Source organism: Hakea prostrata, chromosome 3, assembly GCF_041222555.1.
Source record: "Hakea prostrata isolate BN-2017 chromosome 3, UWA_Hpros_2, whole genome shotgun sequence".
NCBI lineage: Eukaryota > Viridiplantae > Streptophyta > Magnoliopsida > Proteales > Proteaceae > Hakea > Hakea prostrata.
The window spans coordinates 1,783,786-1,800,183 of NC_142602.1; the positions used below are offsets into that span (position 1 = coordinate 1,783,786).

Sequence of the window (16,398 nt, forward strand, 5' to 3'; positions counted from 1 at the left end):
AAATGAATATTATAATTCATCTTTAGTGAAAAATAAAAATGATTTTGTAACTTTTGTACATAATAAATTATGAAATGGAAAATAAGTGTAGTATGTAAAAATAAAAATACATGATTTTCATACAAATTTTATATATATATATATATAGTATAAACAAAAATTCGGAAGTCGGTTATGATTTTTGGAGTTTTTTCTATTATTTGAAACTAAAAATAAGATTTAAAATAGATAACAAATACCTCAATAACAAAAAACGATGAGGATGATGCCCTAAATGTTTTGTACTATTTTTAATTAGTTATCCGTGTTCAATTAGTTGAGATATTCAAATTTTCCATCATATGTTTGGCTTATTGGTAATGACTAATACCTTTCAGTGAAGAGATCGGGTCTAATTCTCCTCGATGATGTATGTAATAGCTCCATCCCCACGATATGTAAAATGCATAATAGATATCAGCTTAATGCTCGTTACATATCTACTTTATATGTTGAGTCAATCTTATTGATAAAAAACCATATGGGAACTTATCAACTTTAGGTATTAATTGACCTCCTCTCCCAACGACATCAACTCGTGCATACTTTTTGAAAGGCAAAATGTCCCTTTACCAAAGGTGAGAGAGCTCTACTATGGAGAGCTTGTAATCAAGCTATATCAACGGGAGTTAACTGCGTATGTAGGGGGATGAAGGTGGAAGGTAAATGTTGTAGATGCAAGGAATTGGAATCTACAGAGCACTTGTTATTTCACTGTTCGTTCGCGAGGGCAGTGTGGCTAGGATCTAATTTAGGCCTACGATTCAACGAGCACGTGGATTACTCAGTGGATCAATGGATTGCAGAATGAGGGCGACATAAACATGAGGATAAGGAGAACTACAAAAACTTGGAAGCTCAAATTGGTTTTATACTATGGTATCTGCGGCACAATATAGATCAAATTGGTGCAAGTAAATGGATGCCCACATATGTGATTCAAATGGCAACAAAGGCCACTGAGGAATTCATTAAGGCACAAAGATCCAATGATGCTTTAGGTGAGGACCATCCCACTATGGAAACCAATAAATAGCAAAGGAGTCATGAAATTCCTCTATCATGGTGTTCACCATCAATAGGAGTAATCAAAATAAACTCTGATGCCAATTTAAGAGCAAATCGCACAGCTAACGTAATGGGTTCATATCAAGGGACTGGAGAGGTGAACCGGTAGTGGCAAGATCGCTGCCACTAATATTCAGAGAAGCGGAAGTTGGAGAAGCCTTTGGAATTAAGCATAGTTTATGAACAACTATTGAAGAAGGCGGGCTTCATGTGATCATAGAATCCGATTGTCTAGCCGTGGTGAGCTTGCTAATCCAACTGTCCCTTTAGGTTCCTGTAAATTTGATGAATGTCATATTTGATATTCGTCAGCTATCTCAGGCCCCCATTTTGTGTATTTTTTTCCTTTAATCTAAGGAGTGCCAACTCTGTGGCTCACTCCTTGGCTTAGGAAGCCTGACGCTTGAGGCAGCGTTAGATTGACCTGTTTCCACTTGCTGGTTGAAGGAACATGTTCCTCTTCCAGCCCCTGTGCCTCTTGCAAGTTAATATATCTTTCTATCGAAAAAAATAAAAATAAATCTTTAGATTGGCTAAGTTTGGGCATCCAACACGAGATTAGAAAACTATATATATATATATATATATATATATATATATATATATATAGAATTGGACAAATTACATATAGACCTTGCAATCAATTACATCTACTAGCTTTGAAAAAATTAATTATAAATGCCTCCTTATTACTTCAGCAGAATTTCTCATTTATATCTTTTAATTTTTAATAGGAGGGGCATTTGTAATTGATTTTTTTTTTTCTTTTTAGGAGGAACAAATGTAATTGACAAGCACAAGAGATCTATATGTAATTTACCCATTGTAATTTATTTTTCAGGCACATTAATAGAATTTCTATTAGTTAAATTGACTCTTGTAGCACATGGAGAACGTACCTTCTCTCTTAACAAGCTTTAACATAATTTCCAACCATCTTTTAGGTTATCAAATTCTATTTCTGTTCCTCCTCAGTGTTCCTAGATGATTTTCAATGAATTTAAGGTTTCAAGTTTTACAAAAAAAAAAAAAAAATCAATCCATTCTTCCCCAATCCAATGAAGAAATCTTTAAAAGTTGTTTCACAATGAGTTTTCACATAGGGCGATCAAATATAATTCAATTGCTAAAGATACTGTTGTCACATTTGATGTAATAAAAATAATATTTTGAAGGTAAACTATTATGTATTATTGATTAATAGGATCATGCACGCCTAAGTCTAAGCTGGAAAGGTTTTCTTTTAAGTATTTTTGTTCAAATTGCTTTTTTGTTTAATATGAGGAGTAGTTCAGTTGACAAATGACCAATATTTCACGTTGATCAGAATTCGAATCTCTTTCAGACCAAATGCAACCTTCTTGTAGTGGAGGTGTGCATGAACCTCATATAAAAGAAAATATATTGAAATTAGTATTTAATAAAGATAACCTAAACTTGGAGAACGACGACAAAAGGCTCACCGTTGATTGCCCAAGACATATCTTTCTTGTGGAGATCTGATGTCACTGCTTAAGTAATAAGATGCGTGGTTGACTTGCCAAGAGGGTTTTGACCCAAAAAAGACTTGCCAAGAAAGCAAGAACTCCGCTTCATGAGAATGACCGATGACGGCAAAGGTCACTCACAGAGGCGAGTCCTCTTTCGTTGCAGTTTCTTGGCAATAGAAGAATCTATCAGAAGGGTATTCGAAAGTATATGAAATATTACCCGCCAAAAGGAACCGTTAATTTGGTCAAATGTGGCGTCGAATAGAAGTCGTTGCCCTTGAAAGTTGGAAAATAGGATGTCTAAGGCTAAGGGTTATAAATTTGTGAAATCATAACGTCATTTTAAATGGAGTGAAAGGGAAGAATTGTCTTTCGCGCCTGGCGTACTCGCATTTGCGTCTCTCTGTTCTCCATTTCGCCTATAAAGACACATCTTACTTTGATTCCAGTCTTCAGAGAGGGGAAAACAGAAGCCATAATCATCATGGCTCTTTTTGAAAACGCTCGACGATCTATCGTACCAAGTTTTCTGTACTCAACGTCTTCTTCGAATGAGAAATTACTGAACCGAAACCAGAGTTCGCCATTGACATACGCTAATGGAGTTTCCAAAGACTTCGTCATTCCTGCTCCGAGCGAGCCCGGGAAGATTGAGATGTATTCCCCGGCTTTCTACGCCGCTAGTGCCGTCGCTGGAGCATTGTGCTGTGGTCTCACTCACATGGCCGTTACTCCTATGGATTTGGTTAAATGTAATATGCAGGTATGATTGCTATGGCATCGTTTTTGTAACCATTATTTTGCTTTTTTTGTTGGATTCTCTGCTCTGTATCACTGTATGTCTGCTTACTAATTTTCTTTTATCCTCATATAACCTTAAAACAAGTTCTTTACTGATTTTTGATATCTAGCCATCGATTTTTATCTAATAATGGATTGCCTATGATCTTGTTCGTGCGTACTGTATTGTATCTTTTATGCTGTGAATATCTGTTTAACTGATTTGGGTATGGCCTTTTCATTTGTATATTTATGCTTACCCGATTATGGTTTCGTCTGTTCATCTTACTCAAGCCCCAGGTCTGCCACATTCAATGGACTGGTGCAGGGTTGAACTACTATCTGCGCCTTTTCTTTCTTTATCACTCTATTTAACTACTAAATGAATTTTTGGGTTTGATTTGATTATTTTCAACTTGGATTTTGAACCTGTTACAAAACCCATTGGAAGGATATTGATTCTCATGATGATTGTTGTCATTTCTTCAGATCGACCCCACAAAGTACAAGAGCACCGGTTCTAGTTTTGGAGTTATGTTTAAAGAGCAGGGAGTCAAGGGTTTCTACAGGGGCTGGGCGCCTACCTTGCTTGGATATAGTATGCAGGGTGCCTGCAAGTATGGATTCTACGAGTTCTTTAAGAAATACTACTCCGACATTGCTGGACCTGAGTATGCAGCCAAGTACAAGACCTTGATATACCTTGCTGGTTCTGCATCTGCTGAAGTGATTGCTGATGTTGCTCTGTGTCCTATGGAGGCAGTGAAGGTCCGTGTGCAAACACAGCCTGGTTTCGCCAGGGGGTTGGTTGATGGGCTTCCCAAGTTTGTTAGATCCGAAGGATATCTCGGGTATGGGCTTGTGGTCTTCATTCATTTCATGCATATACTTATCTGAAGATCAATCATAGATGTGTGCATTTTACAGAGTATTTAATACATGGCGACTGTTATCTGTTGGTTCATGTGTGCTTCTTACTAAGTATTGAATACATGATGACTATTATCCGTTGATTCATCTTCGTGAAATCTTTACAGGTTGTACAAAGGGCTTGTTCCATTATGGGGTCGTCAGATTCCATGTAAGTTCAAAATCTCTCTTATTCTTTTTGTTATTCATTTTTAATCATCAGATGTGTTCTCCAATTTTTTGAATGATCTGACCTATGTAATCCAGTGCCTGTAGTAGTAATACGCAAAGTGCACTCAGCCTTCAAATACGAATGTTTTTTTTTTTTTTTAATCATTTACAACTGGAAAAATGAAATGATATTGTCAGCGCTAATCATCTTTATGCATCTGTCCTTACAAAGCTCCCAGTTTTGGTATCCTGGGAATCTATCATGGATGATCTGAATTAACAAGCATAGGTTAGGCCTATATGGGCAATTGTTGGGTGTTCTTTACAGGGCCGTTAATACAAGTCATTATGACCATAGATTAGATTGAAAAGTTGCTGTCACTGTAACTAACAGGTATGCTGTGGCTAACATCCTGCGGGACAGTCAATGAAGCACATACTAAGTTAAGCACACCTTCATGTTTACATTATTGGATTCCCCTAATCCCACCACCTGTTGGAATCCTTATGTGTCATACTTCTTCAGAATTCAATCTTCATTTTAGGTCTAATATCTATTTCAATTAGTGTTTCAGGGCACTTTTGGATTTATATCTATATTTTCTATTTCACTTTTCCGTTGAGGTGTTCAGGATATTGAGGAGTTTTTCTGATAACCATAATTTTCAGATACTATGATGAAGTTTGCAACATTTGAGAACACAGTGGAGATGATTTACAAGCATGCTATCCCCACTCCAAAGGACCAGTGCAGCAAACCTTTACAATTGGGTGTTAGCTTTACTGGTGGATATATTGCTGGTGTTTTTTGTGCTGTTATCTCTCATCCGGCTGACAATCTGGTCTCCTTCCTCAACAATGCCAAAGGGGCAACTATGGGTGATGTGAGTACTGTGTGGTAGCAATAGCTTTGTTATACCATCGTTCTGTTATGTTGTTACCATCAATTTTTTATGTTACATTTGCTCAAATTATTTTTTTTTTACTCCAGGCTGTGAAGAATATAGGGGTGTGGGGTCTCTTTACTCGTGGTCTTCCTCTTCGTATTGCGATGGTTGGAACCCTTACTGGATTTCAATGGGTCATCTATGATGCTGCTAAAGTTTTTGTTGGACTGTAAGTTTTTTCCACTGTAACCAAAACTTTTTGGCTCCATATAAAATTGATTGCGAAACATGCCTGATTGTTTCCTCATCTTAGGTTCTTGTATATGTTCCTTCTGTTTCATCCCTGGAAGTGGGTGGGTTAAGTGATTGGGGCATTTCTTGGTCTCATTGTAATATTTACAAGGTGGTAGCAATATTATGCAGGCTCCTCCATGGGGCATTGCAAGCAACAATCCTTACTATGCCACTTTTCAATGCTGGGTTCACTCCTGCGTAACTCAACATGTGGCAAACCATAAATCATTGTCTATTCAGCTTTTAATCTGTTGCTAATTCCTGAAGGTTTCATTCTTGTACTAGTCACGAAACTTGATATCTGGAGATTTGCTCTCCTTGAAAGCTGTCAATGGCAGTTCTGTCTCCTTTCTCCTGCTATAAATGGGTGATTGGCAAACCTGCTAACCCTTGCCCGTGTACTTATCACTCATTTGTTACAGGCACTCAGAATAGGGACTGGTTTCTCATTAGATTGTGCACACGCATGGCCCTGCTTTTTGAAGGGTCACCACTAATTGTGTAATCAAATTATCTTGACTAGCAAGTTCTGGGCATCTGGAGTATTGAAATCCATGTCTATCTGAGACTTCTTGTTTGTATGACCCTTTTTTGTTTTTAAAAAGAAAATTAACATTGTGGTTATTGACACTGGATCTTGTGGTGTTTTCCAGGCCAACAACAGGTGGTGTTACTCCTGCTCCCGCTCCCGCTCCCGCTCCCGCTTCGTCTGAGCTAGCAAAAGTGTAATTGACGAGATTCTTTTCTTCTTCCCAAAATGCGGGAAGTCTGACGGCGAGCTTCTTATACGCGTTAATTACTGAAGTTTACTGGAAAAAAGTGATTAGTGAGAACTGGAAGTGTATTCTCTTAGTATTTTGAAGATTTTTTACAGCTAAATCTGTTTGTGAGGATGGTTTGGATATCCTTCTTGCAACAGAGTATTTTTTTTTTTATTATGGTTGGGAAGTTCCCCCATAACCCTTTCGAAGGGGATGTTTATAATAATTAGTAAATGTCTGAAATTCAAAAACCTTTGGTTCTGATCGCCTTAACTTTCTCCATCAGGCTTTGGTGTTTCATTCTCACAATCAATTTTTGGTTGTTCGGCACCTTTTAATTTAGGTTGAACTACTGGCTACAGGGTTCTTGCGTATGTGTTGGAGTATGTATGATCAATGCTTTTGCACTCTGATAGTGTACATACAAACATTACCAAAAGAAGAAGATAGTGTACATACGAAAAATGCATGCCCTCTTTAATGAGTTGGAAAATCATTTCATGGGGTCAAGGGTGTTAGGATTATGCATAAGATAATTGATTAGGTTCAATGACAAAACTTGTCAAATAATTATTTATGGTAATGATTGGTATCTCTTAGTGAAGAAGTCACGAATTTGGATTAAATTAATTCAAAAAATTCACTTGAATAGCCCCTCAATATAAAGTTACTAATTCTAAAATATTATAAGGAAACTAAGTCTGTAAGTGGGGTATAGACAACCCATAAATGTTTTGGATGTTTGACAAAAAAAAAAGTTTTGGATGGGATTCATGTGAAAACTAACGAACGGTTATATCCTTAGTTAGCTGGCATAGTGAAGAGGCTCATGTTATATGTATTGTAGATTTTTTCTTTCAAGAGTCATTTTTCAAGCTCAAAGTTTCAATCTTGCTTAGTCTCCAAGAAGAACAATTAATTCTTGACTAAAGGAGTAAAGGTATTGGTATATATAATAGTTTCTACTTTTAATATAAAATTATCAATATTTTAAAATAAATAAGTAAATAAAAAAAAAAACAAGCGTCGATTCGGGGCACCGACGTATTTATAAGTTATTAACTTATAACCCAATTTTGGCCAATAAAAATAACTTATAAGTTATAACCCAATAGGGGCAAATCGTCCCATCGTCGGATCGGCATCCGGTCTGGTTTTGTAGACGCACAGTGACAGCGCTTCCAACAGATCGAGCTTCGAGTGTGGAACTCGATCAGAGTTTCGAAGTACATATCATTGTTTACGTCTCTACTGTTTATCTTCCGAAGCCAAAATAAGGGTTTCTTTTTTCTCCGGGAAACTCTCCGTGAACTCTCTTTCGAAGGTTATTCGGAGTTCGAATTTGCTTGTGTTTTTTCATTTATCGAACTTGGATAGATGAAGCTCTTACGGTCGGGCCTAGCAATTTCTCTGTTATCAGGTTTAGGGGCAATTCTCATATACATTACAGGAGTCTCCACTTTCTGTAAGTTCTCCATTTTTCCCCATTTCTTTTGCATAAACTTAACTAAGATCTTGTAGGTTAGACCTCTGGAGAGTGCTTTTTGATTGCGTAAGAATTTTATAATCGTTTTCAACTTCGGAGGCAATATTTGATGTATTTTTTCGTTTGTGTAGATGAGAAATCTAGACTTTCGGATAAAGATTTGAATGCCTTGTTAGCCTTGCAGAGCAGTTTCAAGAAGTGTATGGTAAGTATTACTTTAGATACTCTTGAAGTATTAGATTTGGAAAGAAAGTATTACCTTAGATACTCTTGAAGTATTAGATGGCTTTCCAAATTGTGTTTTCTTAAATCTTGCTACGCACATAGATCTGATGCTGCACAAAGTGGTAATTTTGGAACTTGTCTCGGTTAATCAACAGCATTGCTAAGTTAGGTGTATTAGATTTCAAATATAAGACAGTTAAATCAATATTAAGATAAAGGCTAGTTCTAAACAGAGAACAATTTGATTAACTACAGGCTAAGAAATGAAGGATTGTTTTTGCACTCACCATGTACTTGATCTAAGGTGTTGTAGGCTCTATTTGTTCTTTTTCTCTTGCACAGAGAACTTTGATTCAAATTTGACAATGTTGTCTTCTGCACGAGAGAGAGAGTGAAGAAAAAAGGAAGAAAAAAAAAAAAAAAAAAAAAAAAAGAAAGAAAGAAAGAAAGAAAGAAAGCAAGAAAGAAAACAATCTGTCAATGTGTTTAGACTTTTTAACTGAAGAGCAAACATTTTATGATGATTTAATTTCCAGAGTTCCTTAGGCAGAACTCAAAACTTGGTTTGGGAGGTTTCTCATGAATATGAGTATTCTCACTGCTGACCAATTTGTAAGTCCTCCATTCACATGTACTGTATAATTTTGTTCCTTTAGTCTAAAGATTCTATGAGAAAAAATTGTTAGAAATGAAGTAGTTAAGAGTTTTCTAATGGGTGAGACTTGGGACAATGGTTAAGTTGTGTTGTTACTTGTTACTACCATTAGATTGTGGGTTCAAAACTTGGAGATAGTCTTTCCTCAGTGGGGTAAGGCTGCATACACTAGGCCATCTCGACTTGAACTAGAGACCTCGCTCGTGAAGTAAATCATCGCACCTATGATCCAACCAATTAGGAGAGAGTCAATAGATTATTTTTTGGGAGCGATTCATCCTACCTGAACGCAGCATACAACTCTCCGTTGTACTGCCCTCTCCAGATGTGCTTGTTCCCCCTTTTCTTCCTTATGACATTGTTGAGATACTATACAGTACAATCAATCGAAAGAACTCAACCAAATTCAATCAAAAACAAAAAAAAAAGGTAAGGTTCAGTAATCAACCCCAAAAGAAAAGAGAATATTTCCATATAATTTGTATTATTTTGGCGGCATGGCCGAGTGGTAAGGCGGGGAGTTGGGGACTGCAAATCCCTTTTCCCCAGTTCAAATCCAGGTGTCACCCGACCAACCAAAGATAGTCTCTCCTCAGTTGGGTAAGGCTGCTTACATTTTCTCCTTTCAGATCCTGCAGTAGCAGGAGACTCATATACTGATGTTCTTTTTGCTTATTTTGAGCATGAGGGCCACCCTTAGGGAATTAGGCTGATTCTGATATCTCGAATGGGATGTACCACAAAAGTAACATGATGAACCCAATGCTATAAAAGCTAAGAAGAAAATCCAAGCAGCATATTGGTAATCCAATTAATTTTAATATCAGTGAGTAATGAGTTTTGAATTTGGATATCCCACATGGGATGACCATACAAACAGCGTTAAAACCCAAGCGGCACACTGCTATCTGAACCCAATCTTGAATATTAAACTTAGGATTTAGTAATTGGATTAAATATTTAAGTATCTAATTTTCACTATTTAGTTATTTTTTTAATGACTTGTGCCCTTCATATTTTTATTTATTTATTTTTGGTTATATTGTGGATAGAAATTGTGATTCTCTTTTGATATTCAATGAATTTATTTGCAATGTTATGCTGCAGAGTGCAAATGGCTTGGGGTTACAAGCTTTGGATGGTAGTGATTATTGCCAAGTTACGATCCAGTTTCCTAGCGACACTGTTCCCAAATGGGTAGGTATCTCTTGGTGTCTTCAGACACTTAAATAGGCATAGTTGCTGTTAAAAATGGCATCATCTGTAAAAATTATACTGGATTATTCAAGAAAACAGAAGTGCTGTTGGTATTCAAATTGGTAGAATTTTGGTGACTTAAATCTTCTTGCTTTATGGATCTTCCATATAAAAATTTAGAAGGACAAGTTTGTCATTAATTCAGACGAATATAGTGTGTCTGAAATTAGAAGCCTGGAAAGCCAACCAAAATATGATCGTGAACAAAGAAAAATTCTGCTCTAGAAATCCTTTATTATTGTTATTTTTTTTGATTAATTGAAAGGCCTGGTGTCCTTTCATTCTACTCATTCATGTTTGAATTGATCATGTCTGCAGAGGGATCCTAAATCAGGAGAACTTGAGGGCTTGTCTTTCGATTTTAATCTGTGTGAAGCAGTTGCGACGTGGGAAAAGGTAAACACATGGATGAAATCATCAATATATGCACTAATTTAGAGTGTCTAGGTTTGTGCTATTGAACTGGTTCCAAGATGATATGAGATCCTTCTGAATAAGTATCTTTAGAGAGAGATTCTCCAGTTACTTGAGTACTCTGGTGTTTCATGGTTCATTTGCATGATCAAACCTTTTTCTTTTCCCTTTTGTAGAAATTGTTGCATGAGTCACAAACTGGCAATAAAAATTCTTCCCTCCCCCTCCCCCTCCCCCTCCCTTGTTTGTTTCTTCTTAACAATGGATATCATATTCTTCAAGGTTATTCTCCATTTGAGTAGCAGGAACACCCGGGCCTGGAGATGCTGCTTATGTTCTCTATTTAGTCTGCCACTTATTGATGTTGCCTAAATTGTGCAGGTCAGGAATAGTACAACGATACTGACAAGGGAGTTCATAGATGCCCTGCCTAATGGGTGGGAAGAATATGCATGGCGAAGGATAAATAAGGGCATCCTTCTGTAAGTGTCAATGATGTAGTGATTTGATTGTTAAAATAAGAAAACCTTAGATTATCTTAGAAAATAAATAGAGAAAGATTTACTCCTGACAGTGGTCTTGTCCAAAGGTGTTTGTGACACTTCTTAGTAACTTCAAAGATACATTGAAACTTCAAATCTGCAACAAACTGTATCTACTTTTATATTAAGGATCTAGTGAAGCATCTTGTATTTTTCATGGGATCTTGGTGTCTTTATTGATTGGTTACACTTCACATTTTTCAAGATCTAAGTACTGTTTCTCATTTTCTATATTAAAAAAGTTGCTACAGAAACCTGAAAAAGTTAGTCAGCTGTGGAAAGATGAATGGAGAAGTGGTCTTGAGATGTAGTAGGAAGGGTTATGCTAAGACACATTAAGAACTTTGTCAGGGTCCTGGGATCATGCTACATTAAGAAGAAAAAGGGGGGAAGGGGGGGAGGGAGAGAGGCTACTATTGATTGGATGGTTATAAGTAGGAAAATATGTGAGGAAAGGGGATGGAATGTTGTATGTGAGTGTTTGGGCAGACTGTTGCTGAGGGGCAGCGTATGACTATGGGGGTGACTGACACCATCAAAACCAGTTTATCTTGTTATTTTACTTGTTTTGTTATTAACTTTGGTATTGGATTATCGGAGTCTTATCAAACTGCATTATTTTTAATACTACAGAGAGATGTCAAAAGTCATATTGGTCTAACGTATTTCTTCTTCCACCTCCCCACCAAACAAAAAATAAAAAAAAAAAAAAGCAACCGCTGTCAGAATAAAACACTATGCATGGAGAAACTTGCTTTGGTACTTCCTGAAACACCACCATTTGTTCCAAAGCAATTTGGTCGATGTGCTGTGATTGGCAACTCCGGAGACCTTCTGAAAACAAGGTTTGGAAAGGAGATAGATGGGTATGAAGCTGTTGTCAGAGAAAACGGGGCCCCAATCCAGGTTTCAATAGCACTACTTAGATAGCTGTATTTCTTTTGTCTCAAGTATATTCATACCTAGTTCCTTGTGTAATAGAATTATATATCTGCACTTTTATATACTTTCTTGTATTTCAGAACTATACAGAGCATGTGGGTAAGAAAAGCACATTTCGGCTTCTTAATAGGGGATCTGCCAAGTCACTTGATAAAGTTGCAGAATTTGATGGTATGAACCAGGACTCCCATTGTTTCTGGTCCATTGTTTTTTAAATGAGAATGCTAAAGATTGCGTGCTACAGAAACCGGGAAGGAGGTCTTGGTTGTTAAAACCACAATTCACGACATCATGAGCAAAATGATTCGGGTTTGTATCTGATTTCATTCACTCTCTTGGTTTTATAGCATTGATCCATTGTCTGGATGATTTTGTTCTTCCTGCAATGTTTTATGTTTTGTTCGTTCATTAATATATAATTCTTTTGGTTGCTGTTAGTTGGTTTATGGTTAAAGATGGATTGGTTGTTTTTGTTCAGACCTGACACACTTACATTACCCCCACAGTTTGGGCATTGGTTCAGAAAACTGAATTACTGCCTGGAATAATAAATGTCTATATATTTATATGTATATATAGCATTGATCCATTGTCTGGATGATTTTGTTCTTCCTGCAATGTTTTATGTTTTGTTTGTTCATCAATATATAATTATTTTCGTTGCTGTTAGTGGGTTTATTGTCAAAGATGGATTGGTTGTTTTTGTTCAGACCTGACACTTATATTACCCCACAGTTTGGACATTGGTTCAGAAAACTGAATTGCTGACTGGAATAATAAATGTTATATGTGTTCAATCTGAGCAGATTTTTTGTATATTTGGTCTCTTTCCCCTTGTCTGGTTAAAACATTTGCCACATTTGTTGTCATTGTGTTTGTATAGAGTTACTTATGCTGGAAGGGATAGAACATCAAAGATGTGTCATGGTTTCTGACCGCTGAATTTATTTTCAATCACATATTTATTTTGGAACTAGGTTTGTAGCAGACCTAGATGCTAAAGAAGCATGAAATTATGCTTGCCAGCTTCTTTTGCTAACTGTCTGTAAGACACTTGAACCTGCTCCTTCCATTTTGTATTTTGCTAACTTTGATTGTTCCATTCACCATTAATTGCTTACAATTGGCATTGGTACACATCATGTTTTGTTGCGCTCCTTTATATTTCCACCCTTTGGTCTTTCTCCATCTAACTTTTCATCATTGCGTTTTCTGCAGGAGGTTCCAATTCGCAATCCTGTATATCTCATGCTAGGTGCGTCTTTTGGTTCAGCTGCAAAAGGGACAGGCCTCAAGGCTCTTGAATTTGCGCTCTCCATTTGTGATTCTGTTGACATGTATGGTTTCACAGTGGATCCAGGTTACAAAGAATGGTAATGATTGTTGAAGAATTTATATTCTCATAAGAACCGCTATTAGTATTTTTAAAATCTTTCGATTAATACTTAGTTTTCTTCCAGGACTAGATATTTCTCAGAGTCTAGGCAGGGGCATACTCCTTTGCATGGCAGGGCATATTACCAGATGATGGAATGTTTGGGAGTAAGTATTCTTAGAGCTAAATGTTTACTTCTAAATCTCCCGTATTTTATGGAATGTTATCCATGGGAAGGGACATTTGGGAGCTTACCTCCTTACCTATGCCATACATGTGGTTGATGTGCAGGGATGAGACCCACCAATATCTCAGCTAGAAGATCACCTTGGCAAGAAGAAGTTGATCCAATCATGCTAACCCCTTTACATTATTTCTTAGATGCCTGTCATGTTCATGTTGAAACTGTAAGTTATCAGGTTGTTGTGTTATCTAATTACACTGGGTTCTCTTAGCTGGGAGATTTTTCTAGGTGAGAACCAGTGACCAGTGGGTTCATTCCCTTGCATGTTGGCCACATGTACAGCGAAAATAGGATTTCAGTGATTCTATTCTCCCTTCTTGACGTGAGTGCACACCTCAGCCATTTATTAAGATTCACAGAATTTACTCTTCAATAAGTTCACCAAATTCTTTATTATGAGCTGATGTCTTCTGTTTATGTTCTTTCTTTAGCTTATCAAGATCCATTCCCCAATGAGGGCCGATCCTAACCGTGTCGTGAAGTGGGTACCCAGCCGTACTACAATAACTGCAGCAAGAATTGCGGCCGAGAAACTGTTGAGGTGACCATTTCTTCCATCTTTCCCTCTTAAATTTTTATTCTTGAATTTTTAGTGGGGACAAAAGGCATATGGTTGGGTTGGGCTAGGATTGCAGATGTCATATATTGCACTATTATCTCTCTTGTGTATATTCTCGCCCAAAAAAGATCAAGTAGACTGTGTGATGCATTACATCAGTCTTTCGCCCTACTGTACTCAATGATAGATCCTGGGATTGGTCTATTTGTCCTATAGGGGAGATAAATGCTGGAGGTCTCTTTGGTTTTTGAATGAATTTTGTCAAATGATTATATTAGTTAGTTACACACCAGTATAACATATTTTGACCGAATAGACAGGAAAATTTATTTACTTATGACGTCACCACTACAAATTATTCAGGGTGAACTTTCTTTGCTCCCTTTTTTTTTGGGCATTTGGCTCTTGTTTTACATAATAAGAATTTTTTTTTTCGGGAAGGACATTGTAATATTTTGTTATGAGAAAATTCTAGAACAAATTCTCAAGTCCTCTCTTTTGCTGTTGGGAAGGATGGTTGGGGCAGGCACAAGAGACCCACTAGGGGTTTGTTTGATCACCAAATGGCGCAAGGAAAAGACACAGAAGATAGTTGGCCTCAGAAAGGCTGCAGAAGAGCATCAGAAATATGTGAAAGGAACAACCATGTATCCCATGGAACGTAATCTTGGACATGGTATGCTCTGCACAGTGCCCAAAGTCTAAATATGAAAGAAACTCTTCTGGTTCATTGCTACACCAAGTGAGTGCTTAAAGGGTGAATCTTCCCCATGACAATTTTAATGCTCTTGCAAAAGCACCCCCCTCCTCAGTCTGGGCGTTCCTAACTGTAGTGAGATTTCATTCTTCCATTTGTAGAGTTTGTTTACCTTTTTAGGAGGGCTTCTGTATGAAGGACAGAAAATGACAAAATACCCTCCTTGGATTCTGTTTGAAGGTAGTTTTGCTTCTTTTCTATGGCCCTCACAGTAGGAAACCAAAATAGTTGAAATGCTAATATAGTGCAACATGATTCTTGTAATTTGTTATATTTACCTCATTGAATTATTGTATCTAAGGATAGATTTTGTTAGTGGGTTGGTTGCGCCGCAAATCAGCATGGTTATATTTTCTTCTTCAGCAATGAGTGAGATATTTTATTTTATTGAGTACTTAAAGAGTACAGAGAGATAGAACTTCATTAGGCCAATGGAGGATTCGACTTTTGGGAAAAAACAATGCCTCTTGTAATTGCACCTACAAAGGCATTCGTGAAATTGATTAAGAATGGTAAGAACGCGTCAATGTTTTTTCTTCCTCAAAAGTTGAACATTATTGCGGTTCCTTAGTCCTGACGTCTTTTAACTTTGTATTTCATGGCTGGTGGATCTTTTCAAGTCTTTATAAGCTATGTGTTCTTTAGATATATTTCAGATGGCTCCTCTCATCCTCTATATGGAAAATTCAATGTTGGAGTGGATTTCTTAGATAGTAAGGCCACCTCGATAGTGAGAAAGATGGAATGGCGGCTTTTCAATTAGTGGTTATTAGAGATTTCTTCGGCCGCTCCTTTCACTCGTCAAGCTGAATAAACCATTTAATTTAATTCAATATATTTAAATTGTGTTTTTTATTTATAGAACTTAATATAATTAAAAAAATATTATGGTTTAAATATGAAAAATATTTCAAGAGCATATGATCAACATAATTTTTTATTTGAAAATAAAAAAATAATCGAAAAATTTTATGTTTAACATATACTTACTGAATTAGTTTTCTCCAATGTCTGAGTTTTTGCATTAGAATCTTTATCATTAAAGTTCTTTTTTATAATATTCTCACAACTTACATTTAGCATGAAGCGGTAAGCTAAAGAAAATAAAAAATGTATAGGAGACATGTTAGGTTTAATTTGTATTTATAACAATATTTCATAGCAATAATACTTGTAAAGTTACATGGCTATCACTCATAACTAAAATGTTTTTCTATTTGTTGTTTTAGAAACAGTTTTAGAAACACTTAGCTTGCATGTTGTGAAAACAAAATAGTTATCATTGTTTATAAAAAAAAAAAAAAGCATTGTAAGAAATTATGAATTTTTGTTAGATTGAATAGAGATTTAAATTTAATATAGTATTTTTTAATAGGTAAGAGACTCACTTCCTTCGCCTTGAGAGGTTGGAGTTTTAATTTTTATTTATTAAATTTCTTTTTTTTGAACAAAGGGCTTTAGTAAGAGGGATTTTTATTTGTGGCCTGCTGCCGATGGTGGAGATCTTGCCACGTCAACAAAACACAATCTAATGGTGTGGGAG

The 16,398-nt window shown here is 36.5% G+C and overlaps 2 protein-coding genes across 2 annotated transcripts; both read left to right on the top strand.

Moving 5' to 3' along the window:
* The first annotated feature begins 2,669 nt into the window (after window positions 1-2,669).
* LOC149019889 (mitochondrial phosphate carrier protein 3, mitochondrial-like) lies at window positions 2,670-6,660 on the top strand. Its single transcript, XM_089147893.1, has 6 exons — window positions 2,670-3,360; window positions 3,867-4,228; window positions 4,415-4,458; window positions 5,127-5,341; window positions 5,449-5,573; window positions 6,292-6,660. Exons 1-6 carry the CDS (start codon window positions 3,082-3,084, stop codon window positions 6,365-6,367), a joined length of 1,101 nt encoding a protein of 366 aa, XP_089004019.1. The 5' UTR covers window positions 2,670-3,081; the 3' UTR covers window positions 6,368-6,660.
* Window positions 6,661-7,510: 850 nt separating this feature from the next.
* LOC149019890 (Glycosyltransferase family 29 (sialyltransferase) family protein) lies at window positions 7,511-15,616 on the top strand. The gene is made up of 12 exons (XM_089147894.1): window positions 7,511-7,864; window positions 8,017-8,090; window positions 9,873-9,962; window positions 10,341-10,418; window positions 10,818-10,918; window positions 11,692-11,884; window positions 12,001-12,091; window positions 12,165-12,229; window positions 13,139-13,293; window positions 13,381-13,462; window positions 13,971-14,080; window positions 14,611-15,616. The coding sequence occupies exons 1-12, from the start codon at window positions 7,777-7,779 to the stop codon at window positions 14,801-14,803; spliced, it is 1,320 nt and encodes a 439-aa protein (XP_089004020.1). The 5' UTR covers window positions 7,511-7,776; the 3' UTR covers window positions 14,804-15,616.
* Window positions 15,617-16,398: the final 782 nt, after the last annotated feature.